The sequence below is a fragment of the Spermophilus citellus genome, assembly GCF_964194105.1.
Source record: "Spermophilus citellus genome assembly, chromosome: 13".
NCBI lineage: Eukaryota > Metazoa > Chordata > Mammalia > Rodentia > Sciuridae > Spermophilus > Spermophilus citellus.
The window spans coordinates 25,212,564-25,224,785 of record NC_138193.1 but is presented as its reverse complement, the minus strand read 5'-3'; the positions used below and the strand labels follow the sequence as shown (position 1 = coordinate 25,224,785).

The window sequence follows — 12,222 nt, the reverse complement described above, 5'->3', positions numbered from 1 at the left end:
AGAGGGGATGTGGGGATAGGAAGGATAGTAGAAAGAAAAGACATTATTGCTTTATGTATATATGTGATAGCATGACTATTGTGATTCTGCAACATGTATATTCAGAAAAATTCTCATTTTATATATATTAAACATTATATAGATATATATAAATTCTCGTTTCACATATTATATTGCATCTATGTATATCAAAGTGCATAAATGCATTCTACTGTCATGTATAACTAATTAAAACAAATTTTTTTTAAAAGCCAGGTATGTAGCTCAGTGGTAGAGTGCCCCTGAGTTCAATCCCCAGTACAAAATAATTCATCCAGCAAATGTTTTTTTTTTTTTTTAAAGAGAGAGGTGAGAGAGAATTTTTAATATTTATTTATTTTTTTTAGTTTTCGGCTGACACAACATCTTTGTTTGTATGTGGTGCTGAGGATCGAACCTGGGCCGCACGCATGCCAGGCGAGCGCGCTACCACTTGAGCCTCATCCCCAGCCCCTCATCCAGCAAATGTTTATTGAGAGGGTACTAAGTGCAGGGTGACCTAGGCCCTTCACAAAGGTGCTATGTCCCCAAGAGAATGTGAGGGGATTCCTTTTGCTGTCCCAGCAGTGCTGTGAGGTGGTTCACAGCTTCCTTGTGGCTCAACTTCCCTGAGGAGGTCACCCTCTTGGGGCCACCATCCTGCCTCCACCTAGGACACCTCAAGTGGCCTAGTACACAGGGCAGACACTGCCATGCTTGCCCTGGATGTGCTGCAGGGAGGGATGGTGGCAGCCTCTTCCTTCCTCTAGCCAACCTTTGTCAGTGCCTCTTATCTGGGTCCTGCAGGGACCATATGTTGGAGACGGGGAAGAGACCCGAAGGCATCTTGGGTGTTGGGGGTCTAGGGGCAAACTGTGGGCCGGGAGGGGGGGGCGGGTATGGGTATGCTCCACTGTAGACTTAGGGCTTGGTGGGGAACAGCAGGTAGGTGAGCTCCCGGCCACCGCTGTGTCTGTCCACTAGAGGCAGCGGATGCTTTGCATAGTGCTGGACCATGGCCGCCACAGAGGGGAAGAGCTGCGGAGGGAGGCAGGGCGTCCATGAGTCCCTGAGCTCTGTGCTGCCAGTAGCTTCTCGAGGCAGCTGTGGCCGCCCAGGGGGTGTGTTGACATCTCTCCAGGTATTTTTCCTTCTCATGTGGCCCCTGAAGCTCCACTGTCATTTTGCAGCCCAGTCCCGACAAACCTCTGTGACTTCCCTGTGACTGCATCCATGGGCTCCCAGTGGCCAGACTAAGGGAAACCACTGGTGGCCTGCCTCTGCCTGGTCCTTGGTATGGGGAGCCAAGTGGTGGGTGGCTGCCTCTGGACTACACCCCTGCAAACACTGGGTGCAAAGTTGCGTCCTGGGCGCAAGTTGGTATGGGTCAGCTCCTGGGACTCTGCCCTCTGCCCACAGGACTCAGGACAGGCACAAAGCCCCACCCTGCGCAGACTGAGTCCTGGCAAGAGGGGCAGGCCTCTTCCCAAAGTGCTAGGCATCTCTGAGGAAGGTCGGACTTGGGCTGCTGTCATTTTTACCCACCCCAGGAAAATGTGAACTGTGGGTTCCCCTGGCACGTGCTCTTGGCTAGGCCTCGGCGGGCACCGTGATCTGTCCCCTGGCCCAGATGCCCTGCCTCCTCCAGCTCACCTCCTCATGGCTCTTGCCCTCCCGGCCCAGAGCATAGTGGCCCCCGCCCTCCAGCTGCCGGATGGGAATGTTGAACACCCGGCCTCGGAGGAGCACCGCCAGGGTGAGGGGCTGACAGCGGTGAGGCCCTGAGCTTGGGCGCACTGTGTAGGCTCCATCCTGTGGAGAGAATTCAGCCATGGGCCTTGTCTTCAACTGCCCACCGCAGCCCTAACTCAGGAGGGCCAGAACCACCCGGTCTCCTGCTCCCGTCTGCTCAGCCAGCCACAGCCTGTGAGCAGAAGGGATTTTGGAGAAGGCCAGGGACCTGCAGCTGCCCACCTTTTGGAAGCGAAGCAGGGCCCTCTCAACAGCAAGCCGGTCACAGTTCCCTGCATACCATGGCTGGCCCAGCAGGCTGCCATCCTGCATGCACACACACAGCCACTCAGAGACGTGTGGGCACTGGATGGCGTGGGGGGTGCAGAGGATGCTGGGGCTGACATGTCTCAGCCCCAGACTGAGCCCCACATGCAGAGCCAAGCGCCAGTGCCTGCTGCACAGCTGGGCACCACACGCATGCTCAATACTGTCCCACCCACAGGGCACTGCACATGTGCTCAGTGAATGATCTTGGTGGAGCAGCTGCCTTGCCCAGGAGGGCTCCGGGAGAGGTCTGCTCCCTGCTGGCCTCCACCACAGTCAGCTGCCAGCCCCTCTCACCTGAGCAGCAGAGGTGCTCCTGGGGGGCCCTCTGGAGGGAAGAGACAATCTCCTTCCTGCTGGAAAAAGCCACTATAGTGCTGGGGCTGGGAGGGGGTTGGGCAAAGGCAGCTTCTGGGCACAACTTCAGGTGTGAGGGCAGGAGCAGGAGTGGGAGGAGTCCTGAGGCCCACCGCAGGGCACCCCATGCTCCCCTGTGGGTAGGTCTGTGCCCTGTTAGGACCTACCAGCCAGCCCTTGTGTAACTCCCAAGTGAGGAGGAATCTTGGCTTCCCCACTTGGCGCAGATCCTGGAAAATGTCCAAGAGGATCCGCTCAGGCCTGATCTCAGCAAAGTGGGAACGAGTCTCCAGGGGTGGGAGGGAGTCTGGGCCTACAGAGCCTGGGGCCTTGGGGTCTGCTGGTTTGTGCCCCAGCATGATGTACTCACCTTTGGAGGTGGCATCTGCTGCTCCCTGGGACAGCAGAGGTCTGGTTAGCCTGCCCCTCTCCTGAAGTCTTCCTGCTCCTCCCTCCCAACACTCACACCTCCCTTGAATACTAGCCTCCTACCTTCCGAGATTCCTGGGGGGTTATGGTAGGCCTGCAGGGAGCAGGTTGGGGACAGAACTCAGGTCTTTATCATGTCATGAGTAGCACCCCAGTAAACCCAGCCTCCCAACTGCTCCTGTCACCCCTGCCAGCAACCCCAGGACACTGTATCAGGGCTGGGGGAGCCTGAATTGGTGCCCCCTTGCTTGATGTCAGGCATGTGCCTGTGTATCTGGTGGGGCACTCACCTGGGCACCACAGGTGTCACTGGCAGAGGGACTGGGGGCAGCAGGACTTGAGAGCTCAGAGTCCGAGTCAAGGCCGGAACTGAAACAGAGAGGGCAGGCTGGGCTTGGATGGGAAGCAGCCCGGGAAATCCAGGCGGTGGGTCAGGGAGGAGCTGCAACAGCTGCAGGGCCTGCGGCTTCTCTGCAGTGGGGCTTTCTGGAAGTCCTTCCAACCTGAGGGCAAGGCTTGCCTGGCTGCAGGGCTGAGAGATCCACCCAGACCTTGCTCTAGCGGGGTGGGGTCACCTCCCGGTAGAAACAGGGTGGGTCAGCCTGGGCCATGAAGCAAAGAGATTTGTGGTGTCTGAGGGTAATTGTGTGTTGGGGGTGGGGAGAAGATGGGGCAGGAGAGGGAGCCTGCTGGGGACAGTTGGATGCAGCAGGACTAGATGGTCTGGGGGGGACCGAGCAGCACCTGGGTCAGGCTCACACTCCAGGTAGATGTCCTCCTCAGGTTTCTTCACAGGGCTTGGCACCTAGGGTAGGGAGGGGTGTAGGTGGCCAGCCCTGGGGGTTCACTTTAGGAGGAGGGGGCCTCTGACCTAAGCAGTGGGGCGGGGCAGGGAAGGAGGCAGTAATGGGGGAGGCTCGGGCACCTCACTCTTTTCTCACCAGTGGCCCTTTCTAGAAATCAGCTTGAGTGGTCAAAAGTGCTCCTCTGCCTGGGAGAGGCATCCTGTAAGCCCCTCCCCTTCAGAGACAGCACAGGAAGTGCAGGTGCTGGGAGGCCCTCAGGACAGCAATCCCACACCTGCTAGGGGCCTGAGGCACTGGGCCTTTCCCCTAGTTTCAGGGATCTTTCCTGGTCCTCCCAGACCCACCCACCCAAGTGGATTTCCAGCCAGAACCCTAGAATGGAGGTGGGGATGGGGCAGCTCACCATTCTGGCGGGTGCACCCCACTCTGCATGGAAAAAGAGAGAACCAGCGGGGAGAGGGTGAGAACCCTGGGAGGTCTCTGCAGAGGGTCTTCAGAGCCAGCTTCAAAGCCCCAGGGAAAGCCATGCTCTACCCAACCCTGTGGGTGTCCAGCTTGCCCTTCCCACCCATTTGCCAGGCATGGCTCCAGATGACTTTGGGCTGGTCCGAAAAGCAAAGCCACTCTCAAGGTCTGGAGGGTTTAGCAACCAGTGAGCACAGTAGAAGGGAATGTGCTGGCCTTGAGCAGGAGAAGGTCACCCTGCAAGGCCTCTTCTTTCCCGAGGTCCCTCCCTATCCTGACCTCCCTATCCTGGGCTAGTCTGTGGACAGTGGTGGCAATGGTTACAGGCAGAACCAGAATGCCCTTTATAGGGACTGGCTCAGATGTCTCAGTAGAAGGCCCTCAAGACTGACCACTTCATTGTGGGGTGTCCCTTAACTGACCCAGAGATTACTCCAGGTGCAGACAGGGCTGGAGTCTAGGCCATTTGCTCACTGCCTACCTAGACTCCCTACCTCTGGGGATTGGCAGGTAGAAAGGAGGGGCAGCTGAGAAGGTGATGAGCCAGCTCAATTCTACTCCGTGGGGGGCGAGGACTCCCCTCCCAGGATGCAGCCAGGAAAGAGAGGACTCCCCTTACCTCGCCTCCCAAAGTCAGGTGCCTGCTTCCATGCCACCTGTAGGTTCGCTGCTGCCTTCAGCTGTGGGCACAATGGGGCTTGTGAGGGAGGGGGGAGGAGGGACTGAGGCATGGGCAGGCAGGGATGGACTGCCTGGATGGCCAGTGTAACATCCCTGCAGCCTTAAAAACCGCCACCAGACACAAGAAGAAAGGTACTAAGGGACCACACTTGGCTCTGCTCTCCTCTGTGGCCACTCCCTCCCTGGTTTTTATTCCATTTTTACATACAGAATGAAAGTGGTAGCTTTCAAATCCATAACCCAGATGGAATTCGGAGTGGGGGCTGGCAGTGACCAGCAGCTGAGAGAGGGCTGATTCACTCCCTGAGCAGGGTCCTCAGGCCCAGGGTCCAGGAGGGCCACGGAGCTGGCTCCTGTCCCAGCTTGGGCAAGCTGTGGGAGCAGGAGCGGGTGTCCTGCTGAAGCGATGGGCACAGGAAGGGACCAGGGGCGGGACGACCGCGACTGGGCTCTGTCTTCCGAGCTTGGCCCCTACATTTCAGAGGCCTCTAGTGCAAACATGGGCGAGCCTGCCGACGAGGTGCCGCGCGTACTCACCGGGACACGCGGGCCGGAGGAGGCGCGCGAGGGGAAAGAGGCGTTTGCGGGGAGGCCGCTCGCCGGGGCAGGCCGAGGCCGGGGCGATGGCTTGGAAGGGCCCCCAGGGCCGGGGCGATCTGTAAAAGACCCCCCCGCTCGTGGGCGGTCTTCCTCCGCAGGGCCCGGGCTTCCTCTGCCGCCCCCCCCCCCGCCCTCGGTTCTCCCCCGCCCCCGCCCGCTCCCCTCCCTCATTGGCTGCGCGCATCCCCGTCGCCATGGCAACCAGAAGGCCAGCTTCCCTGGCCCGCCGCTGAAGCCCGCAGTGGGAGGCCAGCGCAGGGTGCACTGCGGGCTGGAGGGCACCCGGCCCCCAGGGCGCGGCCGGGGTCCCAGCCTCCTGCGGCCGCCTCGGTCACGCGCTCGCTCTCTCCCTCCCGCCTCCCCGCTCCTTTTCTCCAGCCCCTGCGCCTGGCCCGGAGGCCCCGCAGCCAGGGCGGTTCCCCTCCGTGCCTGCGCAGGCGGGAGAAGAGGCAAGGACTCAGGGTCTTCCCTTGTGGGCGCCTCCCGCCTCCACTTGCCGGCCCTCACCCAGGTACAGGGAGTCCTCCTCCGCTCCAGGACGGGTCGCAGGGGCCAGATTGAGAGGCAGAGCTTCACAGGGGGGCAGCTCATACTTGTCCTCCTCATCGTCCTCTTCTCGGGCCTTTAGGAGGGGATGCTGGATAGGGAAGGATGGAGTAGGTCCAGGACCCCAGTAGCTTCTGCCTGCTGCCCCCTGCCCCACCCCAGCCTCAGCAGCTGGATTTACCCTGTGTCTCCAGGTCTCTGGGGCAGACAGAGGAGAGGGGCCCAGCACATCTTCTCTCCAAGCTGAGACATCTGAACAGATAGACAGGCCTCACCTCCTCCCAGTCCACCCTCCTCTAGTAACCCCCTCTCCATCCTTTTAACTAAAGGAACACAGCACCATGGCAGGGCAGAGCCATGAGGTCGTTTTGAAGGCCATGGGTGGGCATTTTGGAAACAAGGCTCCCAGGCACAGTCCCACTTGGGCTAGTCCTCTGCCCTTGTGCTGAAGATGTTGGCCAAGACAGGTGGGAGCGCTGGGTCCCAGTGATGCGGTGTCGTGGGCCCTAGGGGACACCCTACTTGTGGGATTCCCGTCACTTACCCACACATCTGGGGGGTGGAAGGGGTGGCCCCAACCTGCAAGCAGACTGCAGTCAACTCTGCTCAGGGGGCTTTTGAGCTCCTGTCAGTTAGACCTGGCACTCTAGGACATTCTCGCATGTAACAGTGTGAGTGCCCTAGAGTTGTAGGACACCATGCCCCTGGCACTAGGGCAGCAAGAGCAGGAGGCTGGGGACAGAGCCAGTGCCCTCAGGGTGAAAAGGTAGATGAGTTGGCCCGAGGGTGACAGAGGGTAGGAGTACAGGCAGGGTCCTTGGAGTGGGGTGTGGGAGTACAGGTAGGGTCCTTGGAGTAGGGTAGACCCAGCACTGCCCCTGGGGCAGGTGCTTTGCAGAGGGTAGGGCAAAGTGAAAGCAAGGGAATGGAGAGCCCTCCCTGGTACTCACTGGGGCCTGATGCTGCTGCTCCTACGCTCCTCCTGGAAAGAGCCAGAGGGAAGGGGCCAGGTAGTCAGCCTAGCAAGTGCCTCTCGTGCCCTGGCCCCTAGCACGGACAGGCTTGTGTGCTGAGGCTACCCTGGGACCACCAACTCTCACCATGGCAGTGTACAGGACCTCTACCTCCCTGGAACCCAGGATCTGCGACTGGTGACCTGGGAACAGGGGCCTATTGTTCCCATTATTTGCATCTCCTAAGCTCTGGGAAGGTGGGCCAGCTGTGGCCTACAACTCTAGTGGACTTCACCCAGGACACTCCCAGGGCCCACTCCCAGTCCCAGCTCTCCTCCCCGACAGTTGTGGTCTCCAGTCTCTCTGCCCCTAGGAGCAGACTAAGCGGGACCAGGGAAGGCAGCCTTCCTTGGGCTCTGATCCATGTCCATGCCTCCTCTTCCTCTTGCTCTTCTTCTCATCCCCCTGTTTTGCTTGGTTTTCAGCCAGTGCTGGGAATCTAACCCAGGGCCTCAGGGGTGCCAGGGAGAGCCAATTCACACAGCACCATCTCCAGCCTCACAGAGAACGATGCTTTAACTGGTAGTTCCAATTAAGAACAAGATGGCCCTTGCACATACTTCCCTGAGCCCTGGCTCCTGCTGCCCTTGGCTGGCGAGTGGTGATCAATGAGCCGAGAGATGAAGGCTAGCAAGGAGCTCAGAAATAGGCCCTGGGATTCAGTGTGACATCATCACTTTTGATGGATGGGTTTATTCATTCAGTGGGTATTTATTGAACCTCTAGGCACTATTCCAGGAGGTGAAGATGCTGTAGAAAGATGAACAGCATTACGTCTGTATTTCCTTGTTGGATTCTCAAAATAATCTCATGACACAGGCACTAGTTTTATCTATACTTTTCAAAGAAGAGATTGGGTGTATTAATCAGCTCAAACTTCCACAACAGAATGCCACAGACTGAGAGGCTTAGAATCTCTGCAGGTCACTGGGGTTGGTTCCTGATGTGACCTCTCTCCCTGTGTCCTCACAGACCTCTTATCTCTATCTCCCACAGACAGCCATACTAAGAGTTAGGGCTTAGTTAACAGCTTCAGCATGTTAGTGTGGGGACACAACTCAGTCTCTAACGCGGAGGCTCAGAGAAGCTGAAGGGCTTCTCCAAGGCCTGCAATCAGCGAGTGCTGAGGGGGGCTTCTTCCTGAGGTTTGCCTGGGTGCTGACCACCGCAGATCCTCCTCTAACATGGGGTCTGAACCCCGATCCCCTGTGATGCCATTAGATTCTTTGGCACTTGTGGGCTTCCTTGAGGACCAAGTAAATTTTGGAACACTGACTTCTGAGAAGTGTTGAGATAAAGGGAGGGCAGGTCGGGTGTCTGACCATTTGAGCCACAAAATACACTATAATTGTGGATATGGGACCTTCTCAGGTCTGTAGCTTTCTTGCATTTTCTGCTTTGGTGATGACTGACCATTGGCACAAAGAAGAAATTGAGCCCAGGCACCTGTGCATGAAGCTGGGGCACTGAGGAGAGAGCCTGGGGCTGGAGCTGGCCATGGCCTTAAGAGGAGACCAGGTGAGTCATGGGACCAGGATTTCAGAAGCCATGAAGAGCTGGGTGCTGTGGCACATGCCTGTGATCCCAGGGACTGGGGAGGTTGAGGCAAAGGATCACAAGTTTGAGGCCAGCCTGGGTAATTTAGCAAGGCCCACGGTAACTTAGGAAGACCTTGTCTCAAAATAGAAAATTAAAAGGGCTGGGGATATGGCTCAGTGGTAACCCGGTTCAATCTGCAATACAAAAAAAGAAAAAATAAATAAAAGTCATGCAGAGTCACTGGGGTGGTTTAACAGGGAACCCTAGTGGTGCAGGAAAAATGACAACAAAAAAGAACAAGAGTCAAACCACGAGCCGGGCACGGTGGCACACGCCTGTAATACCAGCAGCCAGGGAGGCTAAGGCAGGAGGATTGTGAGCTCAAAGCCAGCCTCAACAATGTATGGTGAGGTGCTGAGCAACTCAGTGAGACCCTGTCTCTAAATAAAATACAAAATAGGGCTGGGGATGGGGCTCAGTGGTCGAGTGTCCTTGGGTTTAATCCCCAGTAACAACCACCAAAAAAACAAGAGTCAAGCTAGGCACACAGGTCCATTCCTGTCCTTCCCTCCTAGCTAGCTGACTGTAAGGCAGGGGCAACTTCCCTTACCCATAGAGACCTCCTATGGGATTAGAGACCACAAACCAGAGCGCAAAGAAGGTAATGGACATACCCCACCATTAAACCCCAGTAGAGCGCTTCCCAGAGTCCCCGCCCTCACCCCAGCGGTCTCTTCCCTCTGCCTGGGGTTTGCATAGGCAAATGCCATGGCTCAGGTGGAGGCTGCAGCCCAAGCCATCTGGGCAGGCCACCACCAGCACGGACCTGGGAGCAGGCAGGAGGGTGCTCGGTTACCCCCAGCCCTGCAGAACTCTACCACGCGGCCTGCGCAGTGGTTTCATTAATGAGGTTCTGGCATTCAGTTAGTTAGAAGAGATCAAAATAAAACACACAGACAGTACCTTATTTTAATGCTAGGTCCGAGACGGCTCGGTCTCCCTGTTTCCCTGCCTCCAGCCGCTCAGCAGGGCAGCGAGGATTACTCTGGGCTAGCAGGAGAGAGAGAGAGCGAACACGCCGGGGATCAGCCTTTTATTTGGGGGAAACAAGAGATTCAGGGGAGAATTCCATCCAATGAAGGTTGAGGGGGGGCTGCACTCCAAGGTCAGGGTCAGTGATTGGGTCTCCAGGGTCAGTGGTTACGCACACCCCCACACGGATGGGCTCTCTCATCAGGAAAGGGTCGGGATAACTCCGACACAGCCAGAGTGCCTCAGGCCCTTAACGGGAGTCACCCAATCACGTGTCAGAATGGCTCCCCACATATTCCCCCTTTTTATTCTTAACAATGAGGCGGCGGTTCACTCTCTGGAGTCCCCGGATTCTTGATTGGAGGACTCGCCATCCTATAGTTACAATACAAAAGAGAATTAACAGCAAAGAGAATAATCCAATAATGTACCAAGCGGAGTGTTTAAGAATATTTCCAGGGTTGAATCCATTTAACTCCTTCAATATTTGGTTAGCCAAAGAAGAAGGATCTGAAAAATCAGCTCTATTATTTTGAATGTCTTGGATATGGTGATGAAGTTCCAGAATATCCAAGCTATTATTACTATTTTGCCAAATACCTAATAAATGGTTTTTAACCTTCTCCCAATCCCAGAGAGAAGCATTGTACTTGGCAGCTGTAACACATACATACTTATAATTAGCATGGCATTTAAGCCTTTCCTTAAATTTTAAGGCTGAAAGTTCATTACCAATGTTAATAACAGTCGCCTCTAAGGCGTTTAACTTAGTCTCAATCCTTTCATCAATATTTACTTGATTACGTAGAGCCTTGGAAGTATTTTGAGCTAAATTATTTAGAAATTTTGCATGCTGGATATTCTGAGACAATGTCAGAGATGCAGAGACGGTTGAGGCAATAAATGAGACCAGTGCTAAGACACCAATAATTATGACTCCAATAGCACGTTTAGGTCTTGTTAGCTGGGCATGAATTTGCTGCAGGACTTGTAAACCAGCATCAGCATACCATGGCTCTGAAATATTAGCAGGTAATAAAACAAAAGAGGGCTGATGAAGTATCAGCACTCCTTTTCCTCCATTATACCTAGAAATACAATTGGTTAGGTTGCACTTATTACAAGTAACAAAATATCTATCATCTATCCATCTAACTTTTACATTTCCAATAATTAAAACATAAGGAGATTGGACACAGGCTCTTAGGCCATAGCAAGATCCCTCTTTACAGTTCTTGCCGACAAATTTTGGTAAAGGTTTGTCTGAAAAATGTAAATACTCTGAGGCAGCAATTAAACGCCAAATATCTCTTTGAATGCCTCCTTCACTATAAGTCAAAATATTACTAACAAATCCTGCAGGTGTCATAGCAGAATTTCTTCGTAATTGTCTCTTATCAATTTTTGGAGACCAGTCTAAAATATACCCACTAGCTTTAGACACCTTATGTAGTACAGGAAAGGTATTTACACAATCCATCCATTTTGGAAAGGTGCCAATTTCAATTGTAGAACTATTTGGACAGTGGGGTACCGGTGGAGGTTTTGCAGAAATGACTGGCTTGTTATGGGAAAGTCCCATCTTAATTACTGATCTAGTATTAGGTTTTAAGTCTCCATAAATAGAATTATTTGTCAGTCTAGGTTTACCAATCGCTGTCTTTTCTTCAAATGATACTTTTAGACAGCCAGCATGTTTATCATGTGACCAACATAAAGGTAATTGGGCACTGTAGCCAGAATAATTAAATCTAGTCACATGATTGGGAGTAATATGAGCATCTGTAAATCCTCCCATCATGAATGAGTCATTAGTAAATACTGGAATAGATTCTCCAGTCCACACAGCTGGGTGTACCAGGGGTGGATCTGGGAAATATGTCCAATAAGTGTCTACTTGATTCCCTTTTACCTGACAGCCCAGTAGGGCAATTACTGTCGCTACCATCAAGACTGGGGTCCTGTTCTTTCCTAGGCGTCGAAGTATTTGGGAAGCCTGGGTTGTCAATTTCTTCACATCTTTCCACGAAATCAGCTTCTCGGCTGGTTCAATCTGGTCTTTCTTCATCTTTTTCCGATATCTCCTCCTTCTGGGTTGTGGCTCCTCCGTGTCTATCCTCAGTCGCTTGAGTCTGGGTTCTATTTCCTCCATGTCTGATGGCACGTTCAGGCACCCAGATGGGACGGAAAGCACCTTCTGGAAAAACACAAGCATGCCCTCGGCCCCATGATATTACCGGATCTGGGCCCTTCCACTGACCAGTCTGTAAATCTTTCCACAGAACTCTGCCTAATGGGCCTGTCACCGAGGGAGACATTTGCCTCTCAGCAGCAGTGTGACCTTCTGTGTCACAGTTTAAAAAATTTAAAACAAATAAGGCATGATTAAGGCTATTTTGGGGAGTCATTATCTTATTCCCCCTTTTTAATTTTTGTAATTGAAGTTTAATAGATAAATGAGCTCGTTCTACAATGGCTTGACCTTGGGGGTTATAAGGAATTCCTGTTTTATGATTAATTTGAAACTCTTGGCAAAATTGTTGAAAAGCAGAGCTTACATAAGCTGGAGCATTATCTGTTTTAATCTGCATAGGACACCCTAAAACGGAAAAAGCTGCTAAGCAATGAGAAATTACATGTTGAGTATTTTCCTTAGTACGTGCTGTGGCAAAAATAAA

At 53.9% G+C, this 12,222-nt stretch overlaps 1 protein-coding gene across 1 annotated transcript; it reads right to left on the bottom strand.

The window, feature by feature from the left end:
• Positions 1-356: 356 nt before the first annotated feature.
• Positions 357-9,184, bottom strand: SH2D6 (SH2 domain containing 6; the record flags this gene model as incomplete). Its single annotated transcript, XM_081264579.1, has 14 exons — positions 357-1,056; positions 1,672-1,830; positions 1,993-2,076; positions 2,374-2,429; positions 2,601-2,663; positions 2,804-2,828; positions 2,926-2,956; positions 3,153-3,231; positions 4,753-4,813; positions 5,352-5,470; positions 5,922-6,051; positions 6,142-6,212; positions 6,911-6,942; positions 9,123-9,184. 14 exons carry the CDS (start codon positions 9,182-9,184, stop codon positions 940-942), a joined length of 1,089 nt encoding a protein of 362 aa, XP_081120705.1. The 3' UTR covers positions 357-939.
• Positions 9,185-12,222: the final 3,038 nt, after the last annotated feature.